The 19,477-nt window shown below is 55.5% G+C and overlaps 1 protein-coding gene across 1 annotated transcript; it reads left to right on the forward strand.

Annotated features, from left to right (window-relative positions):
- Nucleotides 1–1,778: 1,778 nt before the first annotated feature.
- Nucleotides 1,779–18,405, forward strand: RBPJL (recombination signal binding protein for immunoglobulin kappa J region like; the record flags this gene model as incomplete). Its single annotated transcript, XM_084296906.1, has 12 exons — nucleotides 1,779–1,800; nucleotides 8,935–9,001; nucleotides 13,093–13,218; nucleotides 14,207–14,277; nucleotides 14,505–14,620; nucleotides 15,400–15,574; nucleotides 16,110–16,247; nucleotides 16,453–16,562; nucleotides 16,775–16,915; nucleotides 17,242–17,397; nucleotides 17,576–17,679; nucleotides 18,132–18,405. 12 exons carry the CDS (start codon nucleotides 1,779–1,781, stop codon nucleotides 18,403–18,405), a joined length of 1,500 nt encoding a protein of 499 aa, XP_084153032.1.
- Nucleotides 18,406–19,477: the final 1,072 nt, after the last annotated feature.

Below are 19,477 nucleotides of genomic sequence, written 5' to 3' on the forward strand. Positions count from 1 at the left end.
CTCCCTCCCTGCCCATTTCTGTGTTTTCTTGTTTTGGCTGCCCTCATCTGGCTCCTGTATTTCCGTGGATTTATTTGGGGGGCCTATAAGGCAAGGACTGAGCAGGTGCCAGCCCTCCTGCCATGCCTGAGTCTAGTGAAAGAAATGGCAAACCTGGGGCTGCAACAGCACAACCTTGGTGCAACAAAAGCAAAGTCAGGAGGTGCTCGGGCACCCTTGGATAAGGGGGATCACTGGGAGGGAGCCCAAAGCCCCAGCATCCAGAGCAGCCCCGGTGCAGGTTGGAAACCCAAGGGGCAGCAGGGAAATACTGCAGGCAGTGTAGCTTCCCCAGGGAGATGGGGAGCAGGCGCTGGAACAGTATTTGTTGAAAAAGCACACTGGAAATTCATTTTATCGGTGGTTATCAGCTGATATTTGCTTAGCCCCATGAGGTCTTGGTTGTAATTCATCACCACGGTTTCCACTTAATTGCTGAGAGATTGTGTGCAGCCCTGAACCCAATGTATTTGATGCTGATAACAGGTTGCACAGCTGCGTCTTAAAATCGCCTCCAGTGTTCACACCTGAAAAACCACACTGAAGAACTCAGAAGGACAGAAAAAGGCTGCAAGAGGAAAGTGGTGTCCCGAATACCAGCCTCACAGCAAGAGACTTGCTGTTCACCTCTAACTTAGCCAAACTTATGTAGCCAGCTTCACGAGGAAGGTTTCTGGGAGCAGAAATTCAGCAGAAGAGCCCTGGCAGCACCCAGGGGCTGGGAGCTGAAGGTAGACAGGGGCAGAGGTCAGACGAGATGCAGCCCCTCACCGGGGAGCACCACCAGCCCCAGCTGCTGCCCTGGGGCTGGCAGGGGGCTGCAGCCTCACTGAGCCCCTCCTGCAATACTTTTTATTTTTTATTATTGTTTATTTTTATAGGAGAAAGCGCTCACTAACCACTAAATATTCTAGGGACAGTTGTGCCACCTATTTCACGTCCACAGGTCTCTGCTCTCCAGGCCTCCCTGCAGCGGCAGGCTGGCACAGAGCCTGCGTCTTGCAGCATCCAGAGAGCTTCAGAGCCAGCCCAGAGGGAGGAATGAAGTCGCGGGCCAGGAACCAAGGAGGAGAAAACCAGTTCACGACTGATCTATTTTTAACAGCATCTGAGTGCTGGATGAAGCCTTCACACTCCCCGTGGCTGGAGGGGCTGGACCGGGCACAGTGGCTCAGCCACACATCCAGCTCCAAGAGGGTTGTTTTGGCTGTCCCCAATTTAATCAAACACCTAGCAGGAAGGCTGATGGGGATTGGGAAGCTGATAAAAACCTCTGAGTATCCCTCCCACCACCCCATACTGGACGATTTCCACAGCTACCTGCTTTTCTTGCTCCCCATGGGGGGGTTCACCCCACGCTGAGGGGTGCAGCACGCCAGAGCCCCCTGTCACCAGGAGCAGGAGGGAGATGGGTGGGAAGCAGGCGGCTGGCAGGCAGGTGCTGTGAGGCAAGGCAAACAGCAGCAGGGACCTTGAGATAACACTGAGCTATAAAGGAGAAAAGGGCTGGGGGGGGGGGTGAGCATTGTGCAGGGCTGGCTCTGCCGTGCGGGACACCTCGCACCAGTTCCCCACCATTTCAAGGGGAAAAGTCAAGGGGGGAAGCCAGCCCATGCTGAAGGAGATGGTCAACACGTGGGGCAGCAAAAGGACAAGCCACACATAGGGGCAAAAGGGCTGGCAATGAGCCCAGGCTCCTCTCAGCTCCCCTCGTGCCTTGGGACAAGGAGGACACCAGGATGAACCCCCAGAGGCAGCCAGGTAAGGCAGCCCCCCAGGGCACTCGCCTCCCTCCCGTCCTGCTCCCCGCCAAGTGCTGAGCCTCAGGGGAAAAAAACACAGCCGCTTCAGGTTTCAGCCTGGCCTCCTTGGCAGCGCTCTGCTGGCTGCAGGTTGACAGAAATGCTCTGAATATTCCCCTTCTGATTCAGCTGCAGGTTGGACCTGGATGCATCCTCCCCTGGGCAAGCTGAAACGGCAGGGCTGGGGTGATGCAGCCAGCACGTCTCCTGGTGTAAAAACAGGGACTGGGCTTTGCTTGCTGGTGTGTAGGAAGAATGGAGAATATGGAGAAACAGGGGGTTGAGAAGCTCAGGAGAGGGCTATGCATTCACAGACAGGACAAGTGGTGGCCGTGGTGTCACAGACCCCTGTGTTTACGTGGTCAGAGCCAGGTCTTAGGCACAACCACATTTAAAATGGGTGATGTGGAAGGGGTGCATGGCCCTGATGCCATGGGTGCTGTCAGCTAATAGCACCTATTTCTGTGCTGGAGATCTTGGACAATGATAGAGCGGCTCCAAACGTGGTGTCCCCATGACCCCCTGCCTCCCTGCATGCCCAGCTTTGTTCTGCACCCAACCGCAGGGCTTTTCTTTGCAGAGACCCCACCAGGCAGTGTTGCAGGCCATAATTCACCTCCTGCCTGAGTATTATTCAATAAAGTGCCAAAGAAGACCCAAAATACACTCAGGAGCCTGGACACAGAGTCCTTGTGCTCAGGACAGCACCACAGAGCTAGCCTCAGGCTGGAAGATGGGGACACCAACGTGTGCCTGCGCTTGGCAGGACAGTGAGACATCCTTTGGGCCTGTGCCCACAATAAATTCTTACCAAAGAGTGCAGGTGGGGACAGGGGAGGAAGACAGCAAGGCATGAGTGACAAGGAAGCAATGACTGCTGCCTGGAAAGATGCAGGCAATCTGCATCAAGTGGGAGACCCCTCCTGATGTGGGGTTTTGCTGTGCAGACCCCATGCACGTTGTTTCGATAGTTGCAAGACTCCAGCAATATGAAAGGCCGAGGCTCCTGGAGCTGGAGCCACACTCCCCTGGAGGGCTGCCCAAAGGTCGGTTTCTCTCTGTCGCTGGACTAAAGCCCAGTTTCAAAGTGGAACTTGGCTTCTCAGCTCCCCTTTTCGTGACACCTGTGTTTCTCTAGAGCTTGTAACCTGCACGGCAGCAGGCACTTCAGAGCAGCAGAGCAGGGCCCAGCCCATTTCAATGGATGGATGGGGCTGATGTGAGAGAGGTGAAGCCCAGCTCTGCCAGCACTTTGCAAAGGGGTGCCCAGAAACACCTAATCTCGGAGCCTACCGCCTGTGCGGAAGGCTTACACATTCCTTTCCAGCAGCAGGTCTCCTTCAGGTGGCAAAGAAACATTGCCTGCACCCCAGCAAGGCTAAAACTCCCTGAGCTGAAATGGAGGAGGGAAAAAAACAAAATCAAACTGAAACACAGCCAGAGCCTGCACTCATTAGCAGCACAGCAGAGAGGTGCTGGCACATCCCGTGGCACAGCAGCTCCTTTCCCAGGTTTCTGCACCCCAAACATGAAGCTCCAGACTCCTCGGGCACCCTGGGTGCCTGGCTGTCCCCAGCAGTGTGCCCTTGGGAAGGTCGGGGCTCAGTCCCTAACACAGAGCTCTCCCTGAGCAGCATGAGAGGCTGCAACCCAAACTAACTGTCCTGGGGTGCCCCTGCTGCTCTGAGCCCCAAATCCACCCTGGGGACTATTTTGCAGAACAAGGAAGCATCAGCAAGCACCATCACATCAGGACCAGAGAAACAGAAGGGATTCCCAGTCCAAAAGCAACAGAGAGTAAAGATGTTCCACCCTGTATAAGGACTGGCACGCCCTCGGTCCTCCCCAACGCACGTGTGGGATAACGAGAGCAGCCTCTTCCCAGGACATCGCAGCGCTCTCCGGTTACAGCACTCAGCAGCTCGTCTGGGCCAAGTGCCACCTGGAAGGACACAGTGTTTAAGAGGCAAGGCTGTGCTTCTCCAACAGCACATCATGCCTTCGGACCCAGCGGGAGGGCTGTAACAGGAAAGCCTTGCTGGACACTGAGGGGGTTTCTCTGAAATAGCCAATTCCCCATTTTTGGGGTCCATTCCCGTGCTTGGGTTTGCATCTTCCCCAAAACACAGAGCAGAGAGGTGTTTCTTGCCTGTGTCTGTTTGCAGGGTGAGTGGCAGATATCTGTCTCACAGCTTATCCTCATGGATTTAACATCCCAAATGTCCCAACAGGCTTGTGCTATGAGGTGGCATTTCCCACAGCCAGCATCTTCCTTCTGAGGGGAATCCAATGGGCAGAGCATCCCTTTTTAGATGTCATCTATGGCAGCAGGTGGGGTCTGTCTCTGATCTAATCCTAAAATACCTGCCGTGCTTAGAGGAATTTCCTCCAGTCCAGCCGGCTCTGCTCTGAAACACGCAGTACCTGGGCTCTGCAGCAGCTGACAAGAAAATAAAATGCCATGTTCACTTGCACATTAAACATGGCCTTTGAAAGCATGTGTTGAAGATGTAGCCAAGAGGAAAACATCAGCTGGTCAGACAGTTCCGACTGTTCAATCAATCACATCAAGAGATGGCTCCTGTTGCAGGTTCTCTGTTCTTTGTTATCCTTACCCTGCACGTGTCCCCTGAGCTGCACGCAGCCCTGCTCCCACTGGGCATTTTCAGCAAAACTGGATGGGCCTTGGAATAATTCTAGATTTTGATGAAGAATAATCACCGGGGGAAGTGCTCACCTTCCAGACTCTTTCAAAAGAGAATGCTCATCTGCAAACGAGCCCCTGGAGGACAGCTGACCTGAGCCAGGAGACTTCAGTCCTTGGAGGAAGAGAGGCATGGGCCATCCAGAAGCTGAGGCAGCAATCCACGGCCCAAGTCCTTGTTCTGGGAGGAAGGTGTTAGAGTGCATTTTTTCCCCAGAAGTATGCATGTTCAACCACAAAGGGAAAGAAATGGCCCAGAGCAGTTCCTGGGCTGGTGCAGAGTTCATCAGCTGAGCTTCTGATGCAGCAGAGCCGGTGTCTCTAAACGCTGAGTCTGAGAGCTCCTAGCAGGACCTCTGCCTCCCGGATCTGCTGGGACCTGTATCCCCAGCTGACCTCCAGCAAGCTCACAGGGCACAGGCAACCGCAGTGAGCGCCTGCCATTTCAGCCCCACAATTACAGATCTGCTGCCTGACCTCCTTCTCTAAATCTTTATATCATATTTCTCGCCCTGGAGACGTGATTCAATGTGTTGGCACACGGAAAGACGCCAGGAGAATATTCTCGTGCCTCTCCCCTTTATTCTGCCCGTCCTGCCGCGTGTTTAATTGAAATAGCAGAAGGCGAGGAGCCTTTGGCTGCCACAGGAAAGCATGTGGAGACTTCTCAGCCCTCCTCACGACAGAAAAGGTTGAAATATTTGTCTAGATACTTTTCGTGTTGAGAATCCCAAAGGCAGTACGGGAAACCTCAGAGCAGCATCGGATGCTCCAGCTGATTTCAGCCTTACCACAGCGTGAGGTTTGCCTTTTTTGGTCCATCCATGAGCAAGTAGCTGAAGTTATCTAAATCTGTTATTCTGAAGTTATCTGAATCTGCTTCTTGAGTCCTTGCTGACAACACCTACAGGCTTGTTGCTCCCTGGAGACACCAGGGAACAGCCCAGTCACTTTGCTGAGGTCTGGAGGCCTCAAGAGGCTCTCCAAGGCAAGTCCTACAGCGCAGCATGAGCAAGCAGAGGCCAGGAGACTCCAGGCCACTTGCTCAAGACCAGAGCAGGTCTGTGGCAGCACTGGGACCTGGGCTGGCTCTCCTACTGGGACAGTGACACAGAGACACCTCAGAGAGCAAGGGGAACACAGAGCCACATGCTGGGGCTGCAGCCGCTCCCAGCCCACCATCAGCCTCACCAGCTTGACATGAGGCTCAGCAGACGACAGGGAGAGTGGTTGTGAGGTTGTCAGGTTCTGCCTGGCATTTGAGTGCAGATGGCAGTGTTTTGTGTCACTCTGCTCCTGGCTGGTGCTGTTAAAACCAAAGCAAGATGCTGTGAGAAGAGAAGAGCAAGGGGGTGTTTAATGTGACACTTGGAGGAAGCCATCCAAGTCCAGCTGCAAGCGTGGGAGCTGTGAGTTTCCAAAGGCAGGGTTTTCCTGTCTTTTCCAGCTCATGGACCCCAGTAATTTTCCAGCCACAACAGACTCTTGCACAGTGGGCTAACTGAGCTGACAACAGATCTGCTCCTACTGATTCCTGCTGCGGACAACCTGCAGACTGCAGATCAGGATCCTGCCCTTTGGCACCGGCAGTCAACCAGCAGAGCAGCACGACACAGCCCAGGGACAGGAAGGCTCAGCCTTTGGAGAGGAACCGAGTCACCATCACCTCTCTGCAAGGGACCCCAGCTGACCTCTATGGGATGCCCTGATGTCCCTGATGTGCACCAGGGTAGGGATGGGTTCACCTGTGCACTTAAGGGCTTGCAAAGTGAGAAATCGGAAGTTTAGGGGGAAAAAAAAAAAAAGGACAAGCAAAGGCAGAAATGTGCCGAAGAAGGATCCCATGTCCAATGGGAAATGCTAGGATGGAGAAGCAGCCTGAGAGCCAAAAAAGCTTCAGATGCAGCATCAGGTCAGGGGCACCCTGCAGGGAAGCACTGCCACAGCTGGACACTGACACCTCCTCTCCTGAGCACATGCACTCAGCAGGGCTGGCCTTAAACCCTTCACATTTATCCCAGGTGGGAGAGCAAACAGAACCCTCTTAACCACCAAATATCCATCGAAGGGTGATTCTGCCAGCCTGCAGCAGGTAATAGAGCACCAAGGCCAGGTCCCTGCTCCTGGCTGCTCAACAAAGCCCTTGTGCCAGCTGGAACCAGGGCTGTGTGAGCTCCCCTGCAGCCAGCAGAGCCCCACACATCAATTTGCTACTGTTTGTCCCCAAAGTGAAGAAAACATTTCCACGAGGTAATGATGCAGGAGCTGCTCAGCCTCGTGGCACAGCTGGAAGAAACATGCAGGACATCTGGCACAAAAGGGACACTTTCTGGGGGAGCAGCTGATTTTTATAAGCCTCTTTATGAACACCACTCAATCTCTGTTGTGTTTTTCCTGGGTCCCTTTTGTTCAGTTAGGGAGGGTTTGTCTGTAATTCGCATGTGCACATAGGTACAAATGCTGCTTATCTCTGCCTCTCTCTATGTTCCAGCCCTATTCATCCAGCATTTGGAAGTGGCATTTTATGAGTTTTTTTTTTTTTACTGAGTTTTTAACAAGGCAGGCACACGGCTCAGAAAGTGAACAAAGGGGCCCCTATTGGAAACTTTAAAAATGTTTAAACAAAGGCTTCTCTTGAAAACCTTTAACCCCTAGTGCCAACCTCGAGGGAAATGCTATGTTATGAGCAAGCAGAGCACAAACATCTTCTGTGACCACCGACTGCCTACAACAGGCTGCCTTGTTGGCCACATCTTTTCTGTTCACTACCGTCACCAACAGGAGTAACTCCCAAGCCCATCTTGTACTAATCCCATCAAATTCATTTAATTCTTCAAGGGAAAAAAAAACAACACAGAACCTCCACAAAAATGAACAGCAGCTTTTTCCAGTTGGATGCAGCAGTCCCCTGCCTGCTTTGATGGAAAGTGCCATTTTACTACAAACACGAAGATCTCTTGCACGCCCTCCAGATGGGAACTTGGATTTCAGACGAGGCCAGATTTAGCACAGGAGTTAACTCTGCTCTTTGTATTGCCAAGTCCTGGTGGCAAATAGCAGGGCTGAGATCGAGAGCAGATTACACACACGCACACACAATTTTTGCCTGTACCAGATGCCAATCTAATGATATTCCCCAAAGAGATTGCAAGAACCTGCTTGTGAAATACATTTTCTACTTGCTGCTGAGAGCCTACAGGCTGACTGCCTGTGACTGATGGCTCCTGTTCTCAGAAAAAAAAAAAAAAAAAAAGATAAGGAGAAGCTTTGTTATTGCCACCAAGAGATGCGACAGAGTCCCATGGAGAGGACTTTGCAGTAACTGCATGCAGTCTGGTCTCAGTGGAGGCAGAAATCCCGTGGACTTAAGTAGAAGAGGTAAAACCGTGTGAACAGGGTCCTCTCGTGGATCCCTCTCCCCCTGCCCCAGTCCCGCGAGCAGCAGAGCCCCATTTCCTTGCTCCCCACTGACACCAGGTGGGTGCTCTCAGGACTGGGACAGACTGGGCAGCTCCCTGCTCTGCAGCAACAGCCGTCCTCACACCTTCTGGCCAAAAAGGGGGGAAAAAATCCCCAAGCACTGTGTTACCTGCACAGCCCCACTCAGCTGCATGTTGGCACAGATCTGATGAGCGCAGAGCAGTCTGATTTCCCAGACAAGTTTTCCCACGTAATTGCTTGCAGCAAATATGCCCAAAGCTATTTTTTTCCCCTGTGCAATGCTCGGAGTGATAAGCCAAAGGTGGGTGATTGCTTATACAAACATGTTTATGGGTATGCACAAACAGAGCTATGAGTATTCACAGCCCCAATTTTCCAGTCATGCAGAAGCAGTGCAGAACAAACTTAGGGCACACTTCTCAGCGTATCTTTTGGCAAGATCTAGCTCTCCTATTGCTCGGTGCGCTTTGCCCAGGTGTACAAGACCTTATTATTCTCTGCTAAAAGAGATCCTCATTTGTATAAGCAAGAACTAGCCTGAGAGCTAGGCAAAAGGTGAGCAGAGCTTGCAGACTTCAAACTGTGCCATCCCTGTGGCAAGGAAGAGCCTGACCCTCCCCCTAGGTACCGAGAGCAGAGCAGGGGCTGCTTTACACAGCAGGGTGCTGTGACCCCGGTACCCACACCCTGCACCCCAAAAATCCAGCTGGGACAGCAAGTGTTGACACCACAGAAAGGGAAAAGCATACAGGTGGGGGAACTCAGCAAATGCACTTTTTGGGAGAAACCCTAAAGATCAGTGATAATCAAGGGATCAGTGACACTCTCCCGAGGGGGGCACATCACTCCCTAACCCCTCAACCCAGGAGGTAGCCCCCCAACCTCCACCCCCCGCGGGGTCGGGGCTCCCCCTCACCCCATCCCCATCCCTTTTTCCCCTCCCCGCAGGTGCCGTGGAGCCCCTCACTCACCCGTACCGGCCTCAGAGCCGCTCCCCGCCGCGGTACTGGCTCAGGTACGGCGGGGGCTGCGCGGGGGCTGCGCGGGGGCTGCGCGGGGGCTGCGCGGGGGCTGCGCGGGGGCTGCGCGGGGGCTGCGCGGGGGCTGCGCGGGGCCGCAGTGCTGAGCGGCGGTGCCGGGAGCGGCATTTAACGGGGCGGGGGGAGGCGGGGCAGGCCCGGCCCGGCCCGGGATAGCGCGGGAGGGGCCCCAGCCCCCGGCCACCTCCCCCCCCCAAAAACAAAAATCCCGGGGCTGGCGGCCGGGGGCGAGCGGGAGCCGCGCAGGTGGGAGCGGCGGCGCCGGGGGCAGTGCGGGGGGCAAAACGGCGGGGTCAGGGCACAGCCCCTGCCTGCACGGCACCGCAACGGCCTGCGAGAGGCTTCCTCCGCTTGGGTTTTGGGGGTTTTGTTTGCTTTTTTATTTATTTATTTATTTTTGTATTTTGTGTTGGGTTATTATTATCTTTTTGCTCCTCTGCTGGCAGAGTGCGTGAACCATAAAATGCAAAGGTACCAGAAAACATCCCCAAAACTCCTTGTGTCCTTCCTTACAAACCCCCAGAGTCCTGGGAGCTCGGGGAGCTGAGCTGGAACCAGGGAGCTGAACCTGGTCCAGCTGCCGGCGAGGACAAGTGATGTGCGGGGCTGTAGCTGGAACAGAGCCTGGAACAGAGCTTCCCTTCCCAGCTGTTCCAGGGAACCCTGGAACAGAGCTTCCCAGCCCTCCACCTCCTTGCAGCACTCACATCAGCTCCTTGGTGGCAGGAGCCACCTTTAGTGCTTCATAGCGCCAAGCTTCAGTGCTTTAGCAGCACTTTCCTTGCGCTAACACAAACAACAGCAGGATGATCAGAGAAAGGAGACCCCAGCAAACCACCCACATTATCTGAGCTTTCTCTCAGTCGAGGCGATGCTGCGGCACCAAATGTGGGTATTCGGGTGCTGCCGGGGTGCTGGTGGGGCAGGAGCACACCGTGGGTGACCACCCTGCCTGGCCCCCGTCCCCTGCAGCTGTCCTGCCCTGGTGTTTGCTGTTGGTGTGGTCAAGAAATCCCCCAAGCCCAGAAAAGGCTGAATTTCGCTTGTGTGTGCAGCGACGAAAATATAGGATTTATAAATACCCGTGCATATACAAGGGCTTGTGGGTTGGGTTGGTCTGGATTAAAGGAGGTATTGAAAAATGAGGGAAGCCAGAAACTGCAGGCTTCTCATTTCTGTGATTTCTAATGGCTTTTCCTTTTGCATAAACATCACGCTGACTCCATACCCAGGAGCTCTGCAGGCTTTTTCTCCCCTGCTCTCTACGAAATATAACCCAGACCTCTAAAATGGATATTCTTTATTAGGACATTTGGTTTTCCCCAGCCACAGGAAAGAACAATTGCACTCTGTGGCACCAAGTCACCAGCAAGCTGCAGGGCAGCTGGGCTCTGAGCAAGGCAAACAGCAGCTCCTTTTGGGGGTGAAAGGCAGAAGATTAAACTGTGCACCTGGATCAGTGTGCACTCCAGGATAGCATTAATGTGAGTTAAGGTTCTTGTCTACATAGTGGCTTGAAGACCCCAACTAAGAGCTGATGGGTGGTGGTATTTTGGTCTCCCAAGTCAGGCACAGCAGTTCCAAGCAGTTCCAAGTCAGTTCCCAGCAGGACCTCCAAAACTGGCACCCATCCTCTGCAGGCTGAGCCGGTGAATGTTGGGGAAGAGCACGCACCGCACCGTAGCCAGGGCTGGGGAGCAGTGGCATGGGGGGGATCTGGTTCTCCCAGTGCCCTCATGTGGGTGTTCTGCTCTTGGGGTCACCCAAGGGTGCAAACACAGGGTGCTGCTGGGCTTCCCTGCCCTACCTGCCCTCACAGAGCAGAGGGCAATGGGGAGACCAGGGGGTGTCCACACCAGAGCTGGTCCAGTCTTGTGTCTTCCACGGACAGCATGCGGGGTTCTGCTTCTCCTTTCCTGCTTCCTGGCCCATGCACAGCAATGTGGCCAAGGACTGTAAGCATGCATGGAGTCTGGGTGCTGTCACATCCCCCATTTTGGGCAGAGACACCCCGGAGACACCCCAACAACATCCCCATATGGAAGGGACCTGCAGGGATCATCACATCCAAGCACACCTCAAAGCACACCCGCTCCTGCAGCACATCCAAACCCACCAGGCTTAAAGCAAGAGAAGAGCCCCAGCACAGCATAGCGCCAGGCTGAGCACAGAGAGGAAAAGGCTTGCAAAAAATCAGCCAAGGAAAGGGGTCGTGGCCCGCAGAGCCGAGGAGGCAGGGCCTCGCTCTGCCTCTGCATAATGCCCAACTTTGTGCGAGAGCGTTTGATTCCCATCTGGGAATTACGGCTCTGAAAAGGAGGCTGTTAGTGTGAGCTGTGAGAGCCCGGCCCGCGCGGTGCCGCTAACATGACACTGAACTAACACTGCACTACAATCAAAGCATTTTAATAATTTAATATAATAAATGTCAGAGGGAGTGAATAATTCCCTGTAACCCTGCAGAGGCTGGAGGTGCCAGAAGGAGCCAAGTGGGTACCGAGCAGCATACCGAGCCGCTTTAGCAATAGCCCTTTGACTTTCTGAAGGCAAATCTAAACCAGATGATGGACGCTGGGTGGTCGGCTCCTGGTCAGAATGGTGAGCACTGTTCAGAGGGGCGTCACTCAAACAATTTAACCCCCAAATTTGGACAGCAATGGCTGCAGAGAAAGGAGAAACTAAACTCTCCAGGTTTCTGGGTAGCCCTTCCCCAGCTAGACATCAAATCTGAAGAACCACAGTCTGCTTACCTGCTCTTGGTGTGCACGTTCCCTCTCTAAGCAGCAAGTAGCACATGGATAATTATTCCAGAAGTCTCCAATAAGACCTGTGCATCAGTCCCCGTGCCTCTGGCGTTACGCAGGGATGTGATGGTACGGAGCGATGATACCTGCACAAGCCCGGCCCTGCCCCAAGCTGTTGGTGCAGGAAGCTCTGCAAAGCAGGCGTTGCTGCTGGCCACGCTGTCAGCACAAGTCTTAATCCACATTTTTTGGCAATTTGCTGCTGAACACTCCCTGCTGATGGGTGAAGCTGAGGTGCTGCCTCCAGCACCAGCCCAACCGCTCCCAGGCAGCCCCGGGCTCTGCAGTGGGCACCCAGTGGGGTGGGGGGCACCCAGCAGGGGACACGGAGCTGACACCCAGCTGGGCCCAAAGCCATGCTCCTCATTTGGCACTGAACACTGAGCAATGCAGGAAAAAAAAAAAAAAAAAAAAAAAATTAATCAGGCAAGGAGCCTGGTTCGTTCTTATGTTTGCCTGAGCAAGGATACAAACCACTCAGCGAAAGGAAGGGCTGAAGAGAAGGTTTCAGCAAGATGAAAACCTACCCTGGAGAGGTTTCTGGTGGCAAACCAGGGGGTAAAGCTTGACTTGGGGCACTGGGGCACAGGGCAGAAAATTCAGCCTGGACAGCTGAATTCAGCAAATCCAGAGTGGCAGCTGATGCTGTGGGTGGCACCGGTACCTGCCATAAATCTGCTTTTGGCAGAGCTCCGTTGGTTTATGCTTGCTGGTGACATATTACTGCATGGAGAATCGAGGTTATATTGCCCATCTCATAACCAAACAGGGCAGTGACGGGGAACTGCGGACAGCAAAGCGCTGGATCCCTGTGGGACTATCTGCCAACAGAGGAGGCACTGGGGAAATACCCGTTTGTATGGGAGGTGTGCTCATCTTCACATACAGACAGTACAGACAGGAAAGCATCGGCTTCATTCACAGCGTGGGAAAGCTGGAAGTGAAGAGTTGGAGGTGTCAGGCTAATTGTAACGTGGTCCCTCGGGTCCCATGGCAGAGCAGGGCACCTCAGGCTCAGACTCAGCCAGCCTGTCCCTGCCTGACCGCCTGAGCCAGCAGAGTTAAAGGGCAGGTGCACGGGAACTGCTCCCAGTTACCAGAGCAGAAAGCCTTGATGTGGCCCTAAAAGCTCTCCCATGCCTCTCGGTGCCCAGCTGCATGGTGCGGGGAGCTGAGGGCTGGGTTTGGGGCTGGTGCCATTTGCTAGTGAGGCGAGGAGCCCCGTTTGGGGGTTGCGATGCTGTAGGACCTCTGTCTCGCAGATCCAACCCCTACCAAGCCAACCTGCTCCGAGATGGTGTGCGGAGGTACCTGCAGCTGCCAGCAGACCAGACAGTACTCATACTGCACGCAAAGGTCGCCCAGAAGTCGTACGGCAATGAAAAAAGGTAAGAGTCTTCATGGGCTGAGCAGCACGAGAGGGCACCTTCGCCCCAACCCGCACCAGTGGGCACTCCTCTTCCCAGGTTCCTCCCAGGGAGGTCAGAGGGTTGGGGAAAAAAAGAAAGAAACTATTCAGGTCTCACCCTCTCAGCATGAAATTGCAAAGAATAAGAAGAGAGGTCAGTGTTTTAAGTGCTCTGGAAATCGTCTTAACATCTGAACGGCCACACTGGGACATTTCCATCAATGCCCACCGTCTCCCCAAAGCTGCTATTTTGGACAATCCTCCCCACATCGCAAGAACACCTTGAGGTTCTGGCTCGAATCCCCAAAATTGCTACTCCCAGGCAGCGACGTCAGCATGTGGCACCAGAGTATAATTAATCCTCCATTAACCCTTGTGATATAAATAATCCTCCCTTATTACTGAGCGCAGAGCAGCTTTGAGGTGACAAGCTCTGCCTCGGGGGCTGAGCTGCCCCCAGATGAGCGGGGCTGGGATTCAGGGTTGGGATTCAGGGTCCAGAGCCCAAGGGATTTGTATAAATAAATCCATAGCCCAGCACTTTAGGGCCCCAAAATATCACCCCCTCCTGCACTGCTCCCGTTTTACCCAGTATGAATAGAGGATGAATTTGTGCCATTCACCCAAGTGCAAAGACAGTGGAAACCCAAATAAAACACAGGAAAATAGGTTTCCAAAACCCCGCGCATAGATTTATTTGCGTTGGGCTCCGATTCTGGCTGTGAATGCAAACTCTGTTCCTGAGCTGCCGAAACTCTGCATTCCAGGCGGGCAGAGAGCGGGGGCCTGACCCCGGGGGCTCAGCTGGGGGGGCTGCAGCACCCTGCACCCTGTGCCCTCCAGCAGCACCCAGAGGTGTGTCAGCGGCACCGTGCTGGCTCCATAGGGCTGCTGGCAGCCACACCTTGAGCCAAGCACCATCTGTGGGTGTTTGAGTGCTGTCAGGAGGGGTCCTCTTGTCTCCACAGGTTTTTCTGCCCCCCGCCTTGCGTTTACCTCAGTGGGCCGGGCTGGAAGCTAAAGCAGGAGCAGCTAACAGGTACGTGTGGGGTGGCAGCCCCAGACCTCTCCTAGTGAGCCATCCTCCGCCTCTGCAAAGGGAAATGCATCCTGATGGTTATTTCTGTGCCCCCCCAAGCTCCTCTTTCCCTGGGGCTGGCCCCTCTGCAGTCCAGACCTGAGCAGGAAGCAGCCTGGACCACCCCAGGAGGAGCTCCAGGGGGTATCAGAGTGGGGCTAGAGGGTTTTTGTCCCCGTCTCTTCTAGCCAGGGACCTGGGAGAGGCAGGTTTCCGTGTGTGGGGGTACATGGGGCTGGACAGCATGGGCAGCAGCCTGATGGAGACACAGAAGCTGAGCTTTGAGGAGCAGCCGGACTCGAAGGTAAATTGAGGGCTTGCAGCCTGCTCCTCTGGGGATGCTCTGTGCGGGGTTAGCCCTGCAGTGCCTGCTCCCCCGTGGGCAGGATCCGTTCTTCTTACCACCTTTCCAGGTCTGTGAAGCCCTGGGGCAGGCGGGTTGCCAAAAATCTCATGGCTTCCCCGGCCTGTTTTGTGCTCCTGCTGTGCAGCAGTGCTGCTTATCATGAACTGAAAGCCTGCCCTTTCATTTGTGAGTAAACAGCAAAGGAAAACACTGCTCGGTCCCAAGGTTCGAGAGTTTCAGAGGAGAGCCGGCATCTTTTGATAGGGGAAAAGAGCGGGAAAAGAGCGTTATCTGGGGTCCCTGAAGAGTGCAGGGTCTGCGTTGGGCCAAAAACATGACAAAAAGGGCTTTGTTTGCAGCGCTCGAGGTGCTGCTAGAGCACGGCGTATCAGCCCTGCCAGAGCCAGCACGGCGGGGAAACCGAAAACCCAGGGCGATCCCTCAAGTTACGCGGGATAAATCACACGTGAACATTAATTTCCATGAGGAATTCTCTGCCCCCTGTGTAAATAAAGCCTCTGCCGATCCCTGGCTCTTCACCGCACCTGTAATAACATCTCCGGCCCTTTCCCCCTGTAAATGAACCTGGGGCTCTTTGAAAGGGCGCTATTGTCCTGGGGGGACGCCGTGCCTGGGCTGGTGGTGAGGAAGGTGAGGAGGGTGAGAAAGGATGGAGAGGTTGGGGCCATGCCCACTGCCCCCAGCCCATGCTCGGCCGCCCCTCGTGCCCCCTGCAGGGCTTCGGCTGCGCCAAGGCGCTGTACATCTCGGACGCGGACAAGCGCAAACATTTCCGCCTGGTCCTGAAGCTCTTCTTCAGCAATGGGCAGGAGATCGGCACCTTCCACAGCAAGCTGATCAAAGTCATCTCCAAGCCCTCACAGAAGAAGCAGTCACTGAAGAATACGGACTGTGTGTACGGGGATGGGTCTGCTGGGGGGCGGGAAGGGGTGGGATGGGATGGGATGGGGTGGGATGGGATGGATGGGATGGGATGGGATGGATGGGATGGGATGGGATGGGATGGGATGGGATGGGATGGGATGGGATGGGATGGGATGGGATGGGATGGGATGGGATGGGATGGGATGCGTGCTCACATCTTGCCTTCAGAGTGGTCAGGGCTGATCCAAAGCTCATGGGCACCCTCAGAAAAGAATGCATGTGGGCATATTGATGTCCATTTTCCAAAGGATTGACCCACTGCAACTTGTAGCACCTTGATGCCAATGTGCTCCCCACTCCGTGGGCTTCACCTGCATCTCTGGAAGGTGCAGCTTGGCTGTTGCTTGCACATAGAGAATGGCAGATGGAAGTGCTGCCTGCTGCAGTGCTGCTCACCCCAGTAACCAGGACTCATCCTCCCCGGGTCTACCAGAAGCAGCAGGGCTGTAGCTCAAACCCCCAGCAAGCTGGCAGGCACTAACCCAGCCACCTCCCCCTGCAGTGTGCATCTCCTCGGGCTCCAAGGTGTCCCTCTTCAACCGCCTGCGCTCCCAGACCGTCAGCACCCGCTACCTCTCCGTGGAGGGGGGAGCCTTCATCGCCAGCGCCAGGCAGTGGGCAGCCTTCACCCTCCACCTGGGTAAGGAGCCTCATGGGGCTGCCTCTGGCCATGTCCCTGCGCGGTACCACATCCCAGCCCTGCTGGGTGCCGGCCTCCCAGCCAGGTCTCTCCAAGCACTGAGCACTTGCAGGGCAGATAAAGCCATAAAAAAGCACCATGAGTACAGCCAGACCTGCTCCCTGCTGCCCGAGGCACTGACTCTGCCTCTCTCCTTCCCCCGAAGCCGATGAGCGCTACACCCGGAGTGAGTTCCCCCTGCGGGAAGGGTACATCCGCTACGGCTCCGTGGTGCAGCTCATCTGCACGGCCACCGGCATCACCCTGCCTCCCCTGGTAAGCCTCCATCCCCACAGGGCTTGGGCGGTACGGATCTGAGCAATGGGTACAATCTGTGGGCCAATGCTGCTCTCCTGCTTCCTCAAGCCCAGGGGCTCACACAGGGCAACGTATGCTTTATCCCTCTGCTTCCTCCTCACGGGGGCACAGCCTCCTTCGGGGCAGGGGACTCGCCAGCCCCATGCTGAACAGGTGCCCCCACCCCGCAGATCATCAGGAAGGTGAGCAAGCAGTACGCCATGCTGGACGTGGACGAGCCCATCTCCCAGCTCCACAAGTGCGCCTTCCAGTTCCAGGGCAGCGACCGCATGTACCTGTGTCTGTCCACGGAGAAAGTCATCCAGTTCCAGGTACGAGGGGCTGAGGACTCCCAGGTGCTCCACGTCCAAACTGCTCCACTTGGCTGCTCGCTGGGAGCGGGTCACGGGGAGGGGGAGGTGTGCTACCAACAGGGGCTGCCTCTAAATTGAGCTAAGAATCACTGCAGAGCCACCAGCCTCCAGCCTTGGTGGGGACCTTGACCTCATCACCAAGGTGTTTGCAAAGCGTATCAGTCCCCGTTTCACAGCAGAGGCACTGGGTCACTTGCCGGGACCAGGCAGAATCCAGGCGTCCTTGGCCCTGGTCCCCTGCTGTCCCCACCGTGACACGTTCAGAGCTGTGACCCTCTCCGCAGGCATCCCCATGCCCGAAGGAAGCCAACCGGGAGCTACTGAACGATGGCTCCTGCTGGACCATCATCGGCACCGAGATGGTGGAGTACACCTTCAGTGAGAGCCTGGCCTGCGCCCGCGAGCCTGTCAGCCCCGTGCCGCTCATCGCTGCCCTGCAGGTAGGCAGGGCTCTGGCTGCAGGGCACCTTTTGGGGCATCTCCATCCCCAAAGGGCTCCTCTGCTCAGTTTCTCTTGGCGTGGGGGTGCGGCGAGGCTGCTGCCCCGTTCCTTGGGGCTCTGCGTGGGGTGGGGGCACGGGGCAGAGCAGCTGGTGCCGTAACGCCCTGCCGCCGCAGCTCACCGGTGGCGGGGACGTGGCCATGCTGGAGGTGCAGGGCGAGCATTTCCACGCACACCTCAAGGTCTGGTTTGGAGACGTGGAGGCGGAGACTATGTACAGGTAAGGGTGGAAAAATGGTGGGGGGGGAGCCTCTGGGTTGGGCACAGTGGTGCCATGGGCTGTACTGGGGATGCTGTGAGGCTCGTGGCTGCCAGCCTGGGTGAAGGGGGCACTTGTGCCACCCGTGTTGTGGGACCAAGCTGGAGCATTGTACTGAATGGTGGGGAAGGCTGGGGGGGGGGGGGGGAGGGGGGGGTTGGGGTCGCTGCCCACCTCGCTGCTGCTCGTTTGGGTGCATGCGTGCTGCTCCTGGTGTGGGAGGGCTCTGCTGTAGGGGTGGCTGGAGGCCACAGGGACCCCAGGGGCTGAAGACAAGCAAGGAGCTTTGGCAGAGGAACAAAACAGCCAGGAGGAGAGGGGAGAGTGGCGAGAGGCTTCCCACTGAGCTCCAGCTTGGAGGTGATGTGCCTTCCAGGTCATTAAAGCACATTTTCCTCATGCACTGCTCCCAGGAGCCCCAAATCCCTGGTGTGCGTTGTCCCCGACGTCTCCGCCTTTGGCAGTGACTGGAGGTGGCTGCGATACCCCATCACTGTCCCGCTCCTGCTGATCAGGGATGACGGTCTCATCTACTCCAGCTCGTTCACCTTCACCTACACCCCGGAGCAGAGCCTCCTGCCGGGACAGCCGGTCCCCTCGGATGTCCCGCAGGACTCAGACAAGCTGCTCAACAGCATCCACCAGGAGTTCACCAGGACCAACTTCCACCTCTTCATGCAGAGCTAGTGAGCGGGGCCAGCAGTGCTCTGCCTGCCCCAGCCCTGGGGACAGGAGCGTCCCTGAGCCACGTCCGCAGGCTGGGGTGGTCCTGCCCGAGGGTCGTCCCCATACATCCACTGCCCATCTGTTATCTGACCCGCTGCCTTCTCTCTTTTCATGGCAGCATCTCGCCCTGGTGAGATCTCACCTGAGAGCACCAATAAATCGTGCTTTGAGGACTCTTTACTGATTCAATTGCTTCTTTGCTGGCCTCCAGGATTTACCTCCCGTGCTGGCACAGAACATCACGGCTCCCTTGATTCCTTGGTCCATATATTCAAAGGCCAGGAGGGACACGGATGATGAATGCAAGTGACCTTAAATGTCACTTCTGTGACATAAATGACCGCTTCTGTGCTTTTCAGTAACGAGGAGCTGATTTCCAGCAGCTGAATACCCAGCACCAGATTTTTTATTTTTATTTTTTTCCATTAGAGGCCCAAATGGGGTAATTTCAAAAGGAAAAGGGAAAAAAAAAAAAAAAGAGAGAGAAACAGTTCAGTGTGAAAGCCAGCCTTTTCCTAGCTGTCATGGCTCTCTGAGCTCCGTTGTTTCACGCGCACACGCGGTGCGAGGCTGGAGCCAGCGGGAAGCTGCTGATCTGAAGAGGCCATAAAAAGGAACCGGGTTTCTTGGAGCTGGACCCGAGCGCTATGCGGAGTGGAGCTTACGGCTTTATTTAGCCTTCAGATCTCCGTGGCATCAAAGGAGCTACGGTGTACCTAGAAATCGTGCTGCCCTGGCAGTTCTGAGCTGGGGTTAGAAACAAGCCAGGTGCCAAAACCGCGGAGGTTTTGAACCTGTGCTGAACTCAGCAGCACTGAGGGGAGCAGGGGCAGCCCCAAAGCAGTGTGGGGCACCCGGTGCCTCTGGCTCAGTGCCCGGGCACCCCCTGCATTTTTTGGGTAGCAGCACCTCCCTAAGGCCCCCCAGCAGTCTGGAGATGGGGCTTCTTCTCTCTGCAAACCCATGTAGGTTTAGAAGCCGATGCAGACACCCCTGTGTCTGTGTGAGTGCATCACCGGGGCTGCTGCTGGTG

This window comes from Netta rufina (assembly GCF_964035555.1).
Source record: "Netta rufina genome assembly, chromosome: 16".
In the NCBI taxonomy this organism is placed as follows: Eukaryota; Metazoa; Chordata; class Aves; order Anseriformes; family Anatidae; genus Netta; species Netta rufina.